We start from the raw sequence: 16,891 nt of genomic DNA on the forward strand, positions 1-16,891 counted from the left end.
TTAGTGAACTAAAATGAAAAATCTCAAACTTAATAAACCAAAAAATAAAAACCATCTCAAACTAATAAAGGTAAGTATAATTTAGTCAATATAAATAAAATGAAACATTTCACCATTTGTTGATTTTTTTTTTCTAATGTTATCCGTCATTACATAAACTTTTGAAAGCTCACTTCTTTTTTTTATGTTATTATTTTAATATATAATTTTTAATTGGAAAAAATTGACAATTTTTTTTTTTGGTTTAGTGATAGATGAAAATAGTAGACAAGACCTATAAGTATTAGTCTCAAATCCTTCTTAATATGATGCGATTATTTTCTAACAAAGTATAATTGATACAATATATTAGATTTTTTTAACTAAGCAATCTTTATTTTTTATTTGAAAGTGTTGTAAATTTTGTAATTTTTTTAAAAAAGGAAAATAATGCATTTTACATTCAAATATTATAAGGCAAGATATTTTGTAAATAATGCAATGTATGATTGGAATTTGTTTTTAGTGTTCCTTACAAATGGTTCGTCATTTATACGTCTTTAATGAACTAAAGAGGAAGCAGATATAAGTAAATCTATTACTTATATTATTTAAAAAAAAAAAAAGACTTTCATAACATTTTAAAAAATGTTATTTTATCAAGAACTTACTAACGCCTTGTTTAAAAAATGACATACCTATTAATGAAGCAGCTCCCAAAGCATCATCAAAGTAGACCGAATGAACAAAAGTGAACCGAAATGGACCAAATCGATTGGAATGGTATGAATGGACCGATGTGTACTAAACCGAACTAAATGAACTAGACTGAATGGACTGAACGGACCAAAATGGACCCAAATATATTTAAGTGGACTGAATAGACCAAAGTAGCCCAAAATGGACTGAATGGACCAAAGAGGACCGAAATGCTACACTAATGCGACTCGACAAGATCATACGAATTAAATAAAGAATTTAGGTATTTTTATAAGGAATTTATTTATTCATTTATTCTGTACATGAGTAGTTAAGAAATCCAAAAAAAAAAAAAAAAATTAAGAAAAAAAAGGGGGGATTATTGTGTTCAATTCCTTATTTGTAATATGCTCAATTCATATACAAATTAAATATGTACATATATACATAACGTCCTGCTTCACAATTTTTTGATGGCAGTGTAGGCAGAAACATGCACGTCACAGCACTCTGCATCCCAGGAGAAGTCCATTGCCATTGCGGCCAATATTTTTCGATTCCATCTGGATGGATTGTTCTCCTACAGATAACAAAGCTCAAATCTTTAGTACCCTTTAGCTACAAAAAACATTCTCCTAAAGAATTACTTTCCTCCAACTGCAGAATCAAAACCCCTAAAAAAAAAAAAAAAAATTAAGAAAAAAAAGGGGGGATTATTGTGTTCAATTCCTTATTTGTAATATGCTCAATTCATATACAAATTAAATATGTACATATATACATAACGTCCTGCTTCACAATTTTTTGATGGCAGTGTAGGCAGAAACATGCACGTCACAGCACTCTGCATCCCAGGAGAAGTCCATTGCCATTGCGGCCAATATTTTTCGATTCCATCTGGATGGATTGTTCTCCTACAGATAACAAAGCTCAAATCTTTAGTACCCTTTAGCTACAAAAAACATTCTCCTAAAGAATTACTTTCCTCCAACTGCAGAATCAAAACCCCAGGAAAAAAGAAGGAAAGTCTATGACTATGATCACCCAGATAAATTCATACAATTTCATCCAGGGCTTGGCTTAAGGACATTTTTCCAAAGTTAGAGCTGATGAACTGGGAGAATTTAGTCCTCTCGTAGTCATAATCTACAAAGTTCCTGTAAAGTCATTGAGCAGAGAAGTATGAATTCTTCTCTTTTTATTGAGTTAGGAGAAAAAAGATAGATATTTAATATAGTTCTCTGCCCAAAAAAAACCCAGTTACCTGGAAATATCATCAGTGGAGGTTACTGCAATTGGCGCGGCTCCATATTTTAAAGCCTTGAGCTATATTTTTCACAACCAAAAAATAAAACAACAGGAAACAACATTTTGCAGGACACTCCATTACATTTTATAGTAAATTTCATGTGCACACATCAACTGGTCATACAATGAAAAAGAGGTTGTGGAAGCAGCACCAAATTTATAACAAATCATAGTATCTATCATAATTCAGCCAGGCAAGAAGATGAACAAAGTACCAGAACAGAGAGAATTGTTCAAATACAAGATAACAGCACTTTTGAGGACAAAAAACAGTCTAAAAAGAACATGGGGCAGAGAGAATAAAACAGAATCATGAGGACATAGGCCTAGATAGAGCTGCATGCCAGTACTGCAAGAGAATTCGTGTAGCCAACCATAATGAAGATGAATAAAGTGTTGCTGGAATATGCACTTCAAGAAGAGATCCATGCAGCCAACTTCAAGTAACAGGAATATAGACATCTAGTGGTTTGTATTCATATGTACACACATATACATGTATTTCTGTATTTATGCATGTGCTAGTGTGTATGGGATCTCTATGAAAAATTGATAATAAAGCCCATTGATCCATGAAGGTGGTAGCTTGGAGTTTGAAAACCATTCATAAGAAACTTTACATATAAATAGTGAGTGTGACAGGACTTACTGGCACTTGGACATCAGGTTCATGAAAAGATTGGCACAAGATAATGTCAGATCCTGCAAAGACTAAATGTGATATAGCTTCACCAAGTCTGTTTATAAATCTCACATTTTGATCCTGAGTACATACAAAGAAAACATACAAATGTTATTATCAGCGAGTAGCTCATCAAACAAACTATTCTGTCTTTTTTGAATTAATGTTCCATTTGTTTCGATGGACTTTTTGGATGGAAAAACTTATGTGAAGATAGTTTTCCAAACTATCTTTGGTCAATGGAAAACTTATTTTTTAGAGATTGTTTTATGTTAAATTTTTATGAAAAACAACTCTATCTCACACCACATGAAACAAAGGAGTAAAGATTCACGTTTTCAAGCTCATTTTCAAGGAAATGAGATAGTTTTCTAGAAAATGTCCTTTCGAAAATGACTCATTTTCCAAAAAACTTTAATTTCGAAACAGACAGTGCAAATAGCATGCAGTTAAGAACAGAACAGTCATTGTCAGCTCGAATATGATCGGATGATGGAATATGGCCTAAAACCAACAAAGTTTTGAATGCAATTGTTTCTATTAATTGTGTATGACAAGTTGTTGAAGGATGTCAAAGAAGTTGAAGAACAAAAGGAAGTGAGGCCTGTACCTCAAGGAGTTCTTGAAAAGATTCCAGTTTCTTATTTGTGATTGAATTTTTGCTAATTTCCACTAAAATAACCTGTAGGATTCAACTTAACAATCACATCAATGAGAAATCCAAAGGAAAAAGAAGAAAATTAAAACCCAGATATATATCCAGTCTTAACAAATAATGTGGCGCATTACATTTTCCCCTACCATCAACAAATTGTAACCTAGTTCCAACAAAAATATAAACTCACTACCACATCAGCTGGTAAGGGATTTCAGTTAAATTCAGCCACTAAGCTATGCATTTTCTTAGGAAAAAGTAACCACAAACTCTAATAGAAGCAAGAACCTGGACGCCTCTCCTGGTTGCATTCTGAACAACTGCCTTCAGGTTCTCCATGTCAATTTCTGATAGTTCTGCGAAGAAGCATCCAACCTGATAAAACATCAGATCCTAACTTCAGTGACCATTCCAATAAAGAGAAGAAAGAAACTAATAAAATTAAGGACAGAAAAATCATTAGAATGATAAGAAATGAAGTGGAACATCATCCTCAACCACCTAAAAGAACAAAAGATACACCTAAGCCACTCCATATAACTACCTTTTCAAAAGACAGAAGAAAGACGTGGAGAATAACATCCCTTAACTGAAATAATTACTTTTCCCAACCTCCATATATTTGGGAAATGGGCTAATCTGCCAGGCTCACTATTTTGTAAATAAAACCAAAGAAATTTTTTTCTGTCATTGAGTTCTAGGTCCAGTTCAGGTTATGTCTAAGTACTATTCCATTGAAGTATTTGAGTCATACCATCAAATTTTGCAGAATAGAGACATTATCAGCTGCAATAAGTTTTGCTACCTGACACGGACCATTCATTACAGGGGACCCACATGATGTAAGGTCCACTTACATGGAAGATCCAGGTTCATGCAACCTCCACAGTAATTGTAGAAATATATGCACTCTGCAGAGCTAATGTTAAACTGAACTGTTGAAGAAAATTTACCTATTTTTTACATCAAACATTCTGAGTACAGATTTAGTTCTACCAATTTTAAAGCAACTATACTTTTTATAGGCACAGTCACCCTTGCACATATATATACATCTTTATGCATGAATAATAGTAAGATATTCTAATACTTGTACATAATATAGTCAAACAAAGATCGAAACTGATATTAAAAAACCCTTTATCCATAGTGCTTCTTACTTGCATACACAAAATCTTGTAAAAAGAGAGACATTCAATTTCTGAAATCAGTACACATCCCATATTCACCTTAAGGTATTAGATTCACTTAACAACAACAGCAACAAAACCTGAGTCCTAAAATTTTGCCATCAGCTATGGATCCTCAACATATTAGTTAAGGTCAAACACATGTACTTTTTTATTTCATTAGTAGTTTTCCACACATCCATTTAGATTACCATGTTACTTAGAAATAATTAATTGGTCAAGAAAAAAAAAGCAACAAAGTTTAAAAATGACCCCAGCTGCAAAGCTTACAAGAATAGAAGAAGCACTGCCAGATAACGCCAGGTGTTGTTGTAATGCAACTTTGCAAACAGTTTTCCCTTTCATATCCTCTGCACTATAATTTTTTGGAAGAAAGTTGTCCTTAGAAGGATCCCAGGTGGACTTGTCAAATCCATAGGGAGCAATAACCAACTTGTCCCTGCAATACCGGAAAATAGAAGAGATTATCAGCATAAGAAAGAAGCAGATTTCAAGGATAATAAGCAAGGAGGTAAAGAAAAAAAAAATTGGCAAGAAGATAGGTAAGCACCATATTACTGGGCCATTAAACTTGTTATATCAAGAACCTTCTGCTCCTTTTCAGATTGCATACAATGATAGGGGGGATTAACAAAAACGACGACTCACAGAAGAAAAAACATTGTATTATTCAAATTTTAAAATGGTAAACAGGCATCACTTACTGGTGGATGCTTAAGGTAGGTTTTAATTCATGACTGAAACTACTAATGATTCTGCCTTTTGAGTTCATGGATGATACTATCACAACCTTATTAGAGTAAACAATTCCGCCCTGCAAACATGTATAAACTCAAAATTTTAAGTGATTCCAGACAGTCAAAAGACGCAAGAAGCCTTGCAATATAAGAATAATATAAATGATCAAGGAAAATAATTTGAAAGACCATTTCAACAGATGTAGAAGCTGAAATTTAGGTAAAGATGTGAAGAAAATGTAAAAGACATAAAAATAAAAGCTCGTTGTTGGTGTGCTATTATTTTTTTCTTTTTGGGTAAGGAAAGGGGTATGAAAAGGAAAATCTTGCAAGCTGGCCTTCCCTTGTTAACCATACCATCTGTATTAAATCATAAACCAGACAATTTCAACCTAGTTGTCATGTGAGATGTAATAAACAACCGATTGTCCCAAAAAGCTTAATCTGTTAGGAAATAGTAAACTTAATCATTTAACCATAATTGCAACATTCCCCCTCAAATGTGAGCATACTCCCCCCCTTGATTAATGGGCCAAACACTAGAATTTTTAACTTTGGGATGTAGAGTGAAGATAGAGTTTGAACTTTGAACTTATGACCACCTGCTCTTATACCATGTTAAATTGACAATTGTCCCAAAAATTTAAGCTCATAGGAAATGGTGAACTTAATCATTTAACCATATTTCTAACAAGACTAATGTCTCTTTTTGAATCTTAAGATTTATGTATCTATATTCATTTAACAACAATTTTCTTTTAATAAATAATTAAGGGGGGGGGGGGTCAAGACCCAAAAAAAAAGGAAAAAAAAAATTCTAAATTTCAAAAGTTCAATAAACTCCAAGAAATTTGTGAAAGGAGAGTCAATAAGTATCCTTCATCCTTCTTTTTTTGGATAATTCAGTATCCTCATCTGATATTGACGAAACAGCATTGAATTTAACTTCGCCCTATCCTAGGGTGCATATATACCTTTGTCCTTCAAGATCATACATGGGCAAAAGAAAACCCAAAATCTGGCCCTACTTTTTTTCCTATTAAAATGACAAATGACACAACAAGAGTGCTACACTTAACAAGATATGAAAATTTAAAGGCATTTCTTCAAAAAAAGAGAACAAAAATAAATAACTGCAAGTCATTTTTCCACCAGAGGTACAGTGGTGCCTATAAAGTTACAATATTAATCAAATCCTTTATTGCACATCCAATGCTTCAAATCAACTCCAGTTAGGTACATGAATCAATAAGTAAAGAGTTTCCTTATCAATTGACATGTAAGACGTAAAAATAGAATTGACCAATGACATGAGATTCTGGCTTTCTTGATTTCAAAGCAGTATCCGATCCTTGCAAACTAAACATATGATTCACATACATACAAACATACAATCTTGCTTTGGCTGGAATTTAGAAATTCTCTTAAGTCAAGTTGGACTTAATTTCTACGATATTTTTAGACATGTTGAAAAGAGGGTGGAGCAAAAACATGTCACCAATGCTAGAAATACTTTGACAAGACATCCTAAATGATATTTTTAGATAAATAATGTATTATGCAGTAATTGAGGGAATGAAAGAAGAACGAGTAAGCTTTAATAGGCAATAGGGCATACCTTCAAAATATTGACAAGATGTGTCTTAGTGTTATCTTGCAAACGATCTGGACGGTGAAGTCTAGGGGGATCAAGTCCACATAGTGAAAGCTTATCCGGTTGCTCAAGACACTAAAGCATTAAATTTGGGGGATATCAAATAATGTCAAGTTAAGCCAGAAAGATTTACAAGAAAGAAACTTGCCTGTGAATCAAAGTCATGGCATGTCAATAATATTCTAGTACCTCCAAGTCCCTATATAAAGTGAGAGCATTTCTATTTGTGAGAATGAAAACCACAAAATTATATGGAATAAAGAAAAACTGGCATTAGCTGAAAGAAATCAACTGTCCCATATTATTTAAAGCCAAAAAACAATGCTTAAAGAGTTTTCGTCCCAGCATAAAAGGAACTAGTGAATGAGTATAAATCCTGCTCTAAAGAATTTTGAGTTAAAAGACTGAACTTCACAGTTATGAATATGAGTTCCAAAGGCCCACATACTGCCTATTGCCTTTTTATGTGACCACTAGGACTTGATGAGGAATTCCATGAAGAAATTAATAGTTAGAAGCCAGGAGCTGATATGATAATTTTAACTTTCACAATCTGGTAGTGTAGTTCCATCTATCTAGCTACCCATTACTGTCAATATTCTTCCACAGAGATCTTTCCCACTCATCCACAAGAGAAAGGAGGCTTTAAAAGTGTCTCCGTTTTTTCCAAGCAAAGTGTCTGTAAGAGTGTAAACTCGTTGCTAATTTATATTCCAATTAGCATGATGGTTTACTCGAGTAACTTTACCAAATTATTATACTGAACCTACATCAACTATTTATTTAAGGATAAATATTGGTTGAAATATTGGTGGGGGAAAAATAAGATAAATTTCCTTCATAAAGAAAAGCAAAGCTGACTTCAAGGTGCCAACACAACTTTATATTGATCCAATGAGAAAAATAATATCGAAAATGAGTAATAGCATATATGTGCTGCAGCAGCATGCCAAATCAAAAAATTTAATATGAGAAAAAGAAAAGCAATTTCAAATTGCACCTGGTTAACATATATATCCCAGAAAAGTGGCCCAACAATAGCAGTCTCCCAGTTGTGTATGTGTAGCACATCGGGCTGCTTTCCAGATTTTACTATATAGTCCAATGAAGCACGAGAGAAATACGTAAATCTGAAAGCATCAAACAGATAGGCTGCAATAATTAAATTGCACTGGAAGATCCATTATTATAGTAAAACTAAAGGACTTTATCTCCTTGCATTGGCATCACAAGATTTGGTGTCTCATTCAAAGAGAGTAAATAAGTAAAGTGCCTTGAACAACTGACCCTTCACAGTGACCTTTCTTGTGTTTTCCCTTGTTGAAGACCAGAATAAGGTATTCACTTTATAAGAGTATGATTCCAAATTGAAATTAAAAAATAGAAGTTCAGAGTCTTATTTTTTGAGTTAGATGGAATCTACAAAAACTGTTAGATAGCTTTCCACACTGTTTATGGGGCAGCATGTATTGAGGGTGGAGTAATGGTGTTGAGAGATTTCCAGCATGTGCAGTAGTTTAATCAGAGTAATGGAAAAGCTGGAGAAAGGGCAGGCCCATGGTTGGGATTATGGAACCACTGGTGGCGATGGTTACCAGGACAAAGAGTGTGCTGGATTCTAAACTAATTTTTTTTTAAAATGGTCATAAACTACTTTCATTGCACTGTTTTCTCATTGGTACAATAATGCTTATACCAGAGTAGTGCTTGTGTTCTATCCTATAGGAACTACCAAAATCATGCAACTAAAATTTAGCTTGTGCACTTAACCAATTTGGTGTGTCATGTTTAATATGACATAAAAATTGTCTTTACTCTCTAATGCGCACAAATCTTCACAAGAGGTACTTTGTTCTTTATAATGCATCCATTTATATTTATAATGTATCAATTTATAAATGTGCAAAAAGGGGCACAACCAAATACATGGGAAGTATACAAGAGAATGCCAACAATCAAATTATACACTAGATACAAAATAAAAAAGTTATAGAAATTAGCTACTAACCGTTCAAAGTCATCTGAGTAGCCATATACCTTCTCACGGCTGAAAAATGATGAGTAGTACAAAGGTTCAATAAAAGAGACTCCAATGCCACTGACAACACTGCAAAATGAGTATAAAGTGTAAGAACATTATGAAGAGTCTACTATTATTGATTTTCTTTTGTCTCTTAGAATAGGATTTTGATTCCTTTATTTCTTTTTGTTGCTAAGTTATTCTTTGTTCACTACCGTGAACTCTGTGTATCTTTTATTCTTTTCTATTAATAATATTACTTTCTTACCTATCAAAAAAATGAAGAGTCTAAATATTCATTAAGCGCAATTTAGAATGCAGTTTCTGACTGATTTTGCTGATTTTCCTTCTGAACAACTACTCCTAAGTATAATTGGAGTTGATCAACAGCTCAACCTAAATATGCAGTATATAGAAACAAGAAATCTCACCCAGTCCAAATTCTGTTTCCATGCTGTTGACCATTAAAATATGAATAAAACCCTGCCTTAATTTCTTGCAGCCCTTGAACTTCATCTAGGTCCATAATTGCATACCTATTTACAAGGTAGATTCCTTTAAGGAAACATATCAGAAACGTCCAACTTGCAATTTCACTTAGAATCAAAAGTGTAGAGGAAGCATATGTTTAGTAAGATCCTTTCAATTTGATGCACAATATCACAATAAATTAAACATAGGTTAAACTATCTTCCTTTTACAGTAAATATTAAATTCTTCGTTATTTTGATCAACTAGCAAACATATGCTATTAATTTGATTAGTAATGATTTCTTTGAAAAGCGCAAAAAGAGGCACCACCCTAGTACACAGGATGTCTACAAAGGAAGAGCCGGGGAAAAAAAAAAGGTACAAAACATTTACTATCTAGAAGCAAAAGTCCACTCATAGATGGTCTTCAAGAAAAAGACTAAAGACCATAATTCCCAAACAATATACAATGAAGACACGTGACACTGACTTCCCAGGGCTCTTGCACATAACATCAATCCATAATGATAATTCCCCTCTTTTAGAGATCATCTATGGTCAAAATTTCCCCCCATACAACGCACTGAAAGAAAAAAAGCCACTCTCAGCAATAAAATAACTTTCAGCATGCTTTGCCATAGAAAGTATTTTTCCCTCCCATATAGTGCCTGTAGTAGCTATTTGCTTGAAAGCCATGACTCGTCAATGGAATTCAAACCATTTTGTCTACCTTCTCCCATCTTGGCTTGATAGCTTATACATCATCCAAACACTGCTCTATATATTATTCAATTCCCAAGCATGTCTCACTCTACAAAATATTGGTGCCCAAAAAACAAAACCATTTTAGAATTCTATGTAATCTGCTACTTTAGCATCTCTGTTTCTAACTATTAGGAAAATTTCAGGGTACTTCTTAAGTGGAATATCAGCATTTATATCATGCCAAAATGAATTCTATACCCAGTTTGCACATCAAATCTAACAAATTTAAGGAACTTATTCCCAACCTTGTCTAAGCCATATATGACCACCAACCTCCCTAAGAGATGCCCTACTGTTTATCGGTCACTTTCCTCCATAATTCATCTTCCTCCCCCACATAACACCACAACCATTTGCCAAGGGGTGCTTGACTAAATCCATTAACTTCTTAATCCGCAAACGTCCATAAGGAATACGAATACATGTAGCAATCCAATTGACTGGATGAAACTTAAATTCCTAGGCCATCCCACCCCGAAGAAAATTTCTTTGGAGTTTCTCCATCCTTCTTGCCATTCTTGCAGGTAAAGAAACAAGGATGAAAAAAAAAATACGTTAAAAGGCTAGATAATGTACTTTTGATTAGAGTGAGTTGTCCCGTTCTTCAACCCCGCCAAAATCTTTTGTATTCTTATAAAAGGTTGTCCCAAATATGTCTTGTCCTGAATTGAGCTCACAATGATAATCCAAGATACATCATCGGTAGGTAGATATGAAACATCCTAAGTTGCCCACTAGCTCCATCAGATCTGGTATCTCTCACACAGGAACTATATTCCCTAAAAACAGCATTGTTGTAACATGTATATAGCAGAAATTGCCAATTCACATGATCATATGCTTTCTCCGCATCTAACTTGGACAATGATCTCCCAAGTTTCAACCAACTATATAGGCCTCATTGGCAATGAGGACAGAATTAAATTTGTCTCCCTTGTAAAAGTGCATTTTGAGAACTAGAATAATCTCTCCCAAAATCCCTTCAATCTATTAGCCAATACTTTTGTCAGAATTTTGTAGATGCTTCCTACAAGACTGATAGGCATAGAAAATAACTTAAGTTCATACAACCCAAAAAATAAGAACATCAAAAGATAATGGAAGGGATACGTAAAATCATCTGATCTTTAGATCAAGAAGCAAACATTCTTTTTTTTCTTTTTCTTTTTTGGAGGGTTGGGGGGGGGGGGGGACAGGGGAGTAAGGATAACATACAAAACAACTCAAGTTCTTACAGCCTAAGAAATAAGAACATCAGAACCATCAAAGATAACAAAAAGAAACATCATTTGTTCACTGGAAACATTTATGATTCTTAAAAAAAAAAATTGGTCATACTAGGTAAGGAGGGAAAGGTTTGCAAGTTTTACGTATAAATGATTTCATAATATTATACCTTGTTGCCTAGTAGAAAACAGCAGGAAGGGGGGATTATTCCATTATGGCCTGCATAAGTGCCTAAAATCCATATTGCGCTATAAGTTCAGCTAGAGAACTTAGATCCCATGTGACCTGACAACTTTTATATCATTATGCAGGTGCTAAATACTCTTTTGCCTTAGTTTCCAAAATCTCATCTAGCTTCCACTTCCTACGGATGACGAAGGCAAATGGTGGTCCTACTAGGGAAGAGACAACAAGGAGGTTGCCTTGGCTACCCCAAAGTTTTAGTACGCCTGCCAGAAATACTTTTAACAGGTTTCAAATCTTTTGATGTACTTTTCTCTTGTCCTCTTCAACTTATAACCATCTGCTCGAGTTCATAATGGCACATAATGGTCCACTTGGATTAAAGCCCCCTCCCCCCCCCCCCCCCCCAAAAACAAAAAAAAGGGCAATTGTAGATGCATGAGCTTGACATGTGAGACAACAATGGGAAGAAGATACACGTTAGACGAAAGACAGAGAGTTGGTAAACCATAATGTTAGCATTTTCTTTCTCTTTCCTTCATTCTTTCTCAAACCCAAAGAGAGAAATGTTATAGCATTCACATGGTTTCTAAAAGAATATGCAAAAAGAGAATCTAGACCTTTCATTGCTAAATTCCAATGACAAGCAATCTGAGAGAGAATGAATATCAAAGAAAATGTCCTATATTACTTTGGCAGTATAACCTCCACCAAGTGGCCCTTTCTTTGTAGTGCGCAAGATAAGCCTGTCACATAAGATGCCAAAGATCCAACAGAGACCAGTGGTGACATTTCAGTACAAATATGGATAACGTGAAAGCCACTCCTGATTGAAAATTATACAAAATTCAATTGTCAGAACAGAGAAAATCTTGTGGAAGAATGGTTAAGATACGTAAATAAATAAGCAGATAAAAGAAAAGAAGAAAAAATAATAATAAATTAAATTTAGACCAAAGTTTATGACTTTGAAAGGGAAATGTAGTTAAGCATCTCCAATTGAATGGACAACACCCCATTTATGAAATGATTAACACATGAACCACATTTTTACGGGACTATGTCATAAATGAAGTATGCCAAAGTTTGTTGCAAGACATCCCTGCCATTTCTTCTTCTTTTTTTATTTTTTAAGAAATCCCAACCATTTATCTTTTCTATACTCTAGTCAACATACATGTTTTAGCATAGTAAATATTCACTAATGTTAATCAGTATAGACATTACTAGAGATAGGTTAACACAAAGGCTATTGCATGCAAAGAGAGAAAGGCAAAATACTTACATACAAATCTACGTGAATAGAATAATTTAACAAAAGTAAATATTCAAGCCACAACTTTGATGTGGCAGACTATGAGTGGTGAAGAAAAAATTGTGAGTTTATGTGAAAGTGATAGGAAATCATTCACAGCTTGCTACATTAGAGTTGTGGCAAAGTTGTGGCAAAAAAGGTTGTGGTCCTAGAACAACTCTTAAGTCATCTAAACAACTCACATGACTTTTAAATAGGTCGTGTGACTAAAAGTACATGTAAATGCTCATTTGAGTCGCCACATGGTGGGTTGGAGGGAAATTCAGTTCAAATTTCAGAATATACTGTTCTGTAAGTCTATAATTCAAATTATATATTAATTTTGTAAGTTATCATTAAATGTACAAAAGGGCAGATGACTTAATTGCAAGTCAATATACCATTCATAATTATATAAAAAGTATAGACATATGTCTGTTCATTCATTCATACATACATATCACTCTAAGTGTGTCCCTATGCATGTCCATTTTATGTGTGTGTGTGCACGCGCGCGCATAACATAGGAAATACTCAATGCCATAGTTCAGTTCATTATCCTCAACTGTTCAAGAAAAAAATGTTGCAACATCTAGTAGGCAATTATACTTTTTGCTTCTATCTGAGAAGTGGAGGAGTTCTGCTAGAAGCTCAGCATCTTTCTTCTGCAGGATTTCATTAAAAGCATCAGCAACTATAACCTTGTGATCCATGACCAGCCTTCTGAAATCAGATGCTTTGCCAGCGCTAATCATGCCACTGAGGACCATTGAGTCTATCCGAAGCAGCAATTCCCAACAAAGTGATAGCTTATCTGGTTTAGGTGGGACACCAATGGAAACACAATTTTCAACTTGAACACATTGCTATTAATGATATTTTTTCCTTTCACACAGAATGCATAAATACTGAAGTATTAAGGGGAGAAAAAAACAGAGAACATGCACTAACTAAGATGTTTTGATTGTTAAATATGCAGGCTATTATAAATGGTATACAGTCACAATCACTAATTAAGATGTTTTAAACACAACATAAATTTTGGTACTAGTATTAAACATACAAGAAAGTCCTTCAAGATCGCATCAATCATTATGATGAATGCAATGCCCGACTTTTCAAGTGAAACAGCAGACAAACACTAAAATACAACAAAGAAATAAAAACCAAAATTAAATCAAGAATCTACATTGGACTACAACTAGTCATGACTCATTGTTTCAACCATGTTAAGCCATGGTACTATTACCTTTTCCCACACCAGCTTGCTTTTCTGCTTCTAATCGCTCTATCCTATCAACCAACAGTTGCTTCTCTCTATTCGCTTTGTCCAGCTCCTCCACTGCCATGAGACATTATTTGTTCAAGTACAATATGTCTGAATATCATAAAAAATACATTGAACTACAACTAGTCATGACTCATTGCTTCAATCATGTTAAGCCATGGTACTATTACCTTCTCCCACACCAGCCTGCTTCTCTACTTCTAATCGTTCTATCCTATCAAGCAACAGTTGCTTCTCTCTATTTGCTTTGTTCAGCTCCTCCACTGCCACGAGACGTTGTTTGTTCAAGTACAATATGTCTGAATATCATCAAAAATGCATTAGAATACATATGACTAACATTTAAGAGAACAAACACCCCCCCCCCTTTTTAGATGTAAAACATTTTTTTTAGATGTACAAAAAACATCAACTGACCCAAATATTGAGTAAGCTGCAATATTAGTACTTTTACATCTAAAAAAAAAAAAACATAAACAGACCCAAATTGGCCACACAACTTCTGAACATCTTCAAGTAGGCGATTCTTGAAGCGAGCATGTGTGTGTGTGTGTGTTTTTTTTTTTTTTTTTTNATTAGAGTTGTGGCAAAGTTGTGGCAAAAAAGGTTGTGGTCCTAGAACAACTCTTAAGTCATCTAAACAACTCACATGACTTTTAAATAGGTCGTGTGACTAAAAGTACATGTAAATGCTCATTTGAGTCGCCACATGGTGGGTTGGAGGGAAATTCAGTTCAAATTTCAGAATATACTGTTCTGTAAGTCTATAATTCAAATTATATATTAATTTTGTAAGTTATCATTAAATGTACAAAAGGGCAGATGACTTAATTGCAAGTCAATATACCATTCATAATTATATAAAAAGTATAGACATATGTCTGTTCATTCATTCATACATACATATCACTCTAAGTGTGTCCCTATGCATGTCCATTTTATGTGTGTGTGTGCACGCGCGCGCATAACATAGGAAATACTCAATGCCATAGTTCAGTTCATTATCCTCAACTGTTCAAGAAAAAAATGTTGCAACATCTAGTAGGCAATTATACTTTTTGCTTCTATCTGAGAAGTGGAGGAGTTCTGCTAGAAGCTCAGCATCTTTCTTCTGCAGGATTTCATTAAAAGCATCAGCAACTATAACCTTGTGATCCATGACCAGCCTTCTGAAATCAGATGCTTCGCCAGCGCTAATCATGCCACTGAGGACCATTGAGTCTATCCGAAGCAGCAATTCCCAACAAAGTGATAGCTTATCTGGTTTAGGTGGGACACCAATGGAAACACAATTTTCAACTTGAACACATTGCTATTAATGATATTTTTTCCTTTCACACAGAATGCATAAATACTGAAGTATTAAGGGGAGAAAAAAACAGAGAACATGCACTAACTAAGATGTTTTGATTGTTAAATATGCAGGCTATTATAAATGGTATACAGTCACAATCACTAATTAAGATGTTTTAAACACAACATAAATTTTGGTACTAGTATTAAACATACAAGAAAGTCCTTCAAGATCGCATCAATCATTATGATGAATGCAATGCCCGACTTTTCAAGTGAAACAGCAGACAAACACTAAAATACAACAAAGAAATAAAAACCAAAATTAAATCAAGAATCTACATTGGACTACAACTAGTCATGACTCATTGCTTCAACCATGTTAAGCCATGGTACTATTACCTTTTCCCACACCAGCTTGCTTTTCTGCTTCTAATCGCTCTATCCTATCAACCAACAGTTGCTTCTCTCTATTCGCTTTGTCCAGCTCCTCCACTGCCATGAGACATTATTTGTTCAAGTACAATATGTCTGAATATCATAAAAAATACATTGAACTACAACTAGTCATGACTCATTGCTTCAATCATGTTAAGCCATGGTAATATTACCTTCTCCCACACCAGCCTGCTTTTCTACTTCTAATCGTTCTATCCTATCAAGCAACAGTTGCTTCTCTCTATTTGCTTTGTTCAGCTCCTCCACTGCCACGAGACGTTGTTTGTTCAAGTACAATATGTCTGAATATCATCAAAAATGCATTAGAATACATATGACTAACATTTAAGAGAACAAACCCCCCCCCCCCCCCAAAAAAAACAAAAAAAGGACATCAATTGTGGACTTACTCTGCTGAGCTTCTCTAAAAAGCTGCCCAATGTTATTCCGTTTGACTTCCAGTTCCCCATTTGATGACTGAAATAGTTCCAATTAGCAATGAGCAAATAACAAAATTCTCAGCATAATTAAACCATGCCACCAAAAAACAAAAACCCATCAAGTCACATTTGGAGAAACCACTACATACCTGACGAATCTCCATATTATCAAGACCTTCTGACCTAAAATGCATACATATCAAACTTGTACATGGATATTTTCATTTAAAAAAGGGAAAAAAAAATTCATTGAAAGAAAAGAAAAAGGAAGCACTCACTCCACATGTGGTGACCCTTTATTATATAAGCCATTGCCCTTTTAAATTGTATTTTGTAATAAAATTATATATATATATATATATTTTTTTTTTTTTAAGATAGGTGGATAGTGAAGGGAGATAGAAGTGGGGTTCAAACCACAAATATAGAGTACTGTTGATGCCCATTTTTTACAAAAGGCTCGGCAGCAAAAGAAGCCCAATAATAAGGGAGATGAGAAGAAAAAGAGGGCAAAATAGTAAAAAAATGAGGTAACAAGCCTAGTGGGTTTATGTGGCAGGATTGATAG

General features: G+C 34.2%; 1 protein-coding gene across 1 annotated transcript; it reads right to left on the bottom strand.

Annotated features, from left to right (window-relative positions):
- Positions 1–1,371: 1,371 nt before the first annotated feature.
- LOC112032538 (probable starch synthase 4, chloroplastic/amyloplastic) lies at positions 1,372–16,637 on the bottom strand. Its single transcript, XM_065761290.1, has 20 exons — positions 16,602–16,637; positions 16,473–16,501; positions 16,294–16,360; positions 16,057–16,185; positions 15,848–15,940; positions 15,208–15,412; positions 12,262–12,396; positions 9,356–9,460; positions 8,913–9,011; positions 7,905–8,034; positions 7,053–7,103; positions 6,869–6,979; positions 5,218–5,327; positions 4,784–4,952; positions 3,612–3,698; positions 3,279–3,350; positions 2,636–2,749; positions 1,943–2,004; positions 1,739–1,835; positions 1,372–1,592 (listed from the first exon to the last, which is right to left on the bottom strand). The coding sequence occupies exons 1-20, from the start codon at positions 16,633–16,635 to the stop codon at positions 1,473–1,475; spliced, it is 2,019 nt and encodes a 672-aa protein (XP_065617362.1). The 5' UTR covers positions 16,636–16,637; the 3' UTR covers positions 1,372–1,472.
- Between the last annotated feature and the right edge of the window lie 254 nt (positions 16,638–16,891).

This window comes from Quercus suber, unplaced genomic scaffold (assembly GCF_002906115.3).
Source record: "Quercus suber isolate HL8 unplaced genomic scaffold, Cork oak 2.0 scaffold_405, whole genome shotgun sequence".
In the NCBI taxonomy this organism is placed as follows: Eukaryota; Viridiplantae; Streptophyta; class Magnoliopsida; order Fagales; family Fagaceae; genus Quercus; species Quercus suber.

What these genes read in the sequence shown, in the direction of transcription:
- LOC112032538 (XM_065761290.1), bottom strand. Translation starts at nt 16,635, where the DNA reads ATGGCTTATATAATAAAGGGTCACCACATGTGGA. An exon ending in GGAAACAGAATTTGGACTGG is followed by an intron (nt 9,012 to 9,355) that starts GTGAGATTTCTT and finishes CTCATTTTGCAG; the next exon opens with TGTTGTCAGTGGCATTGGAG. An exon ending in CCTACCTTAAGCATCCACCA is followed by an intron (nt 4,953 to 5,217) that starts GTAAGTGATGCC and finishes CCGGTATTGCAG; the next exon opens with GGACAAGTTGGTTATTGCTC.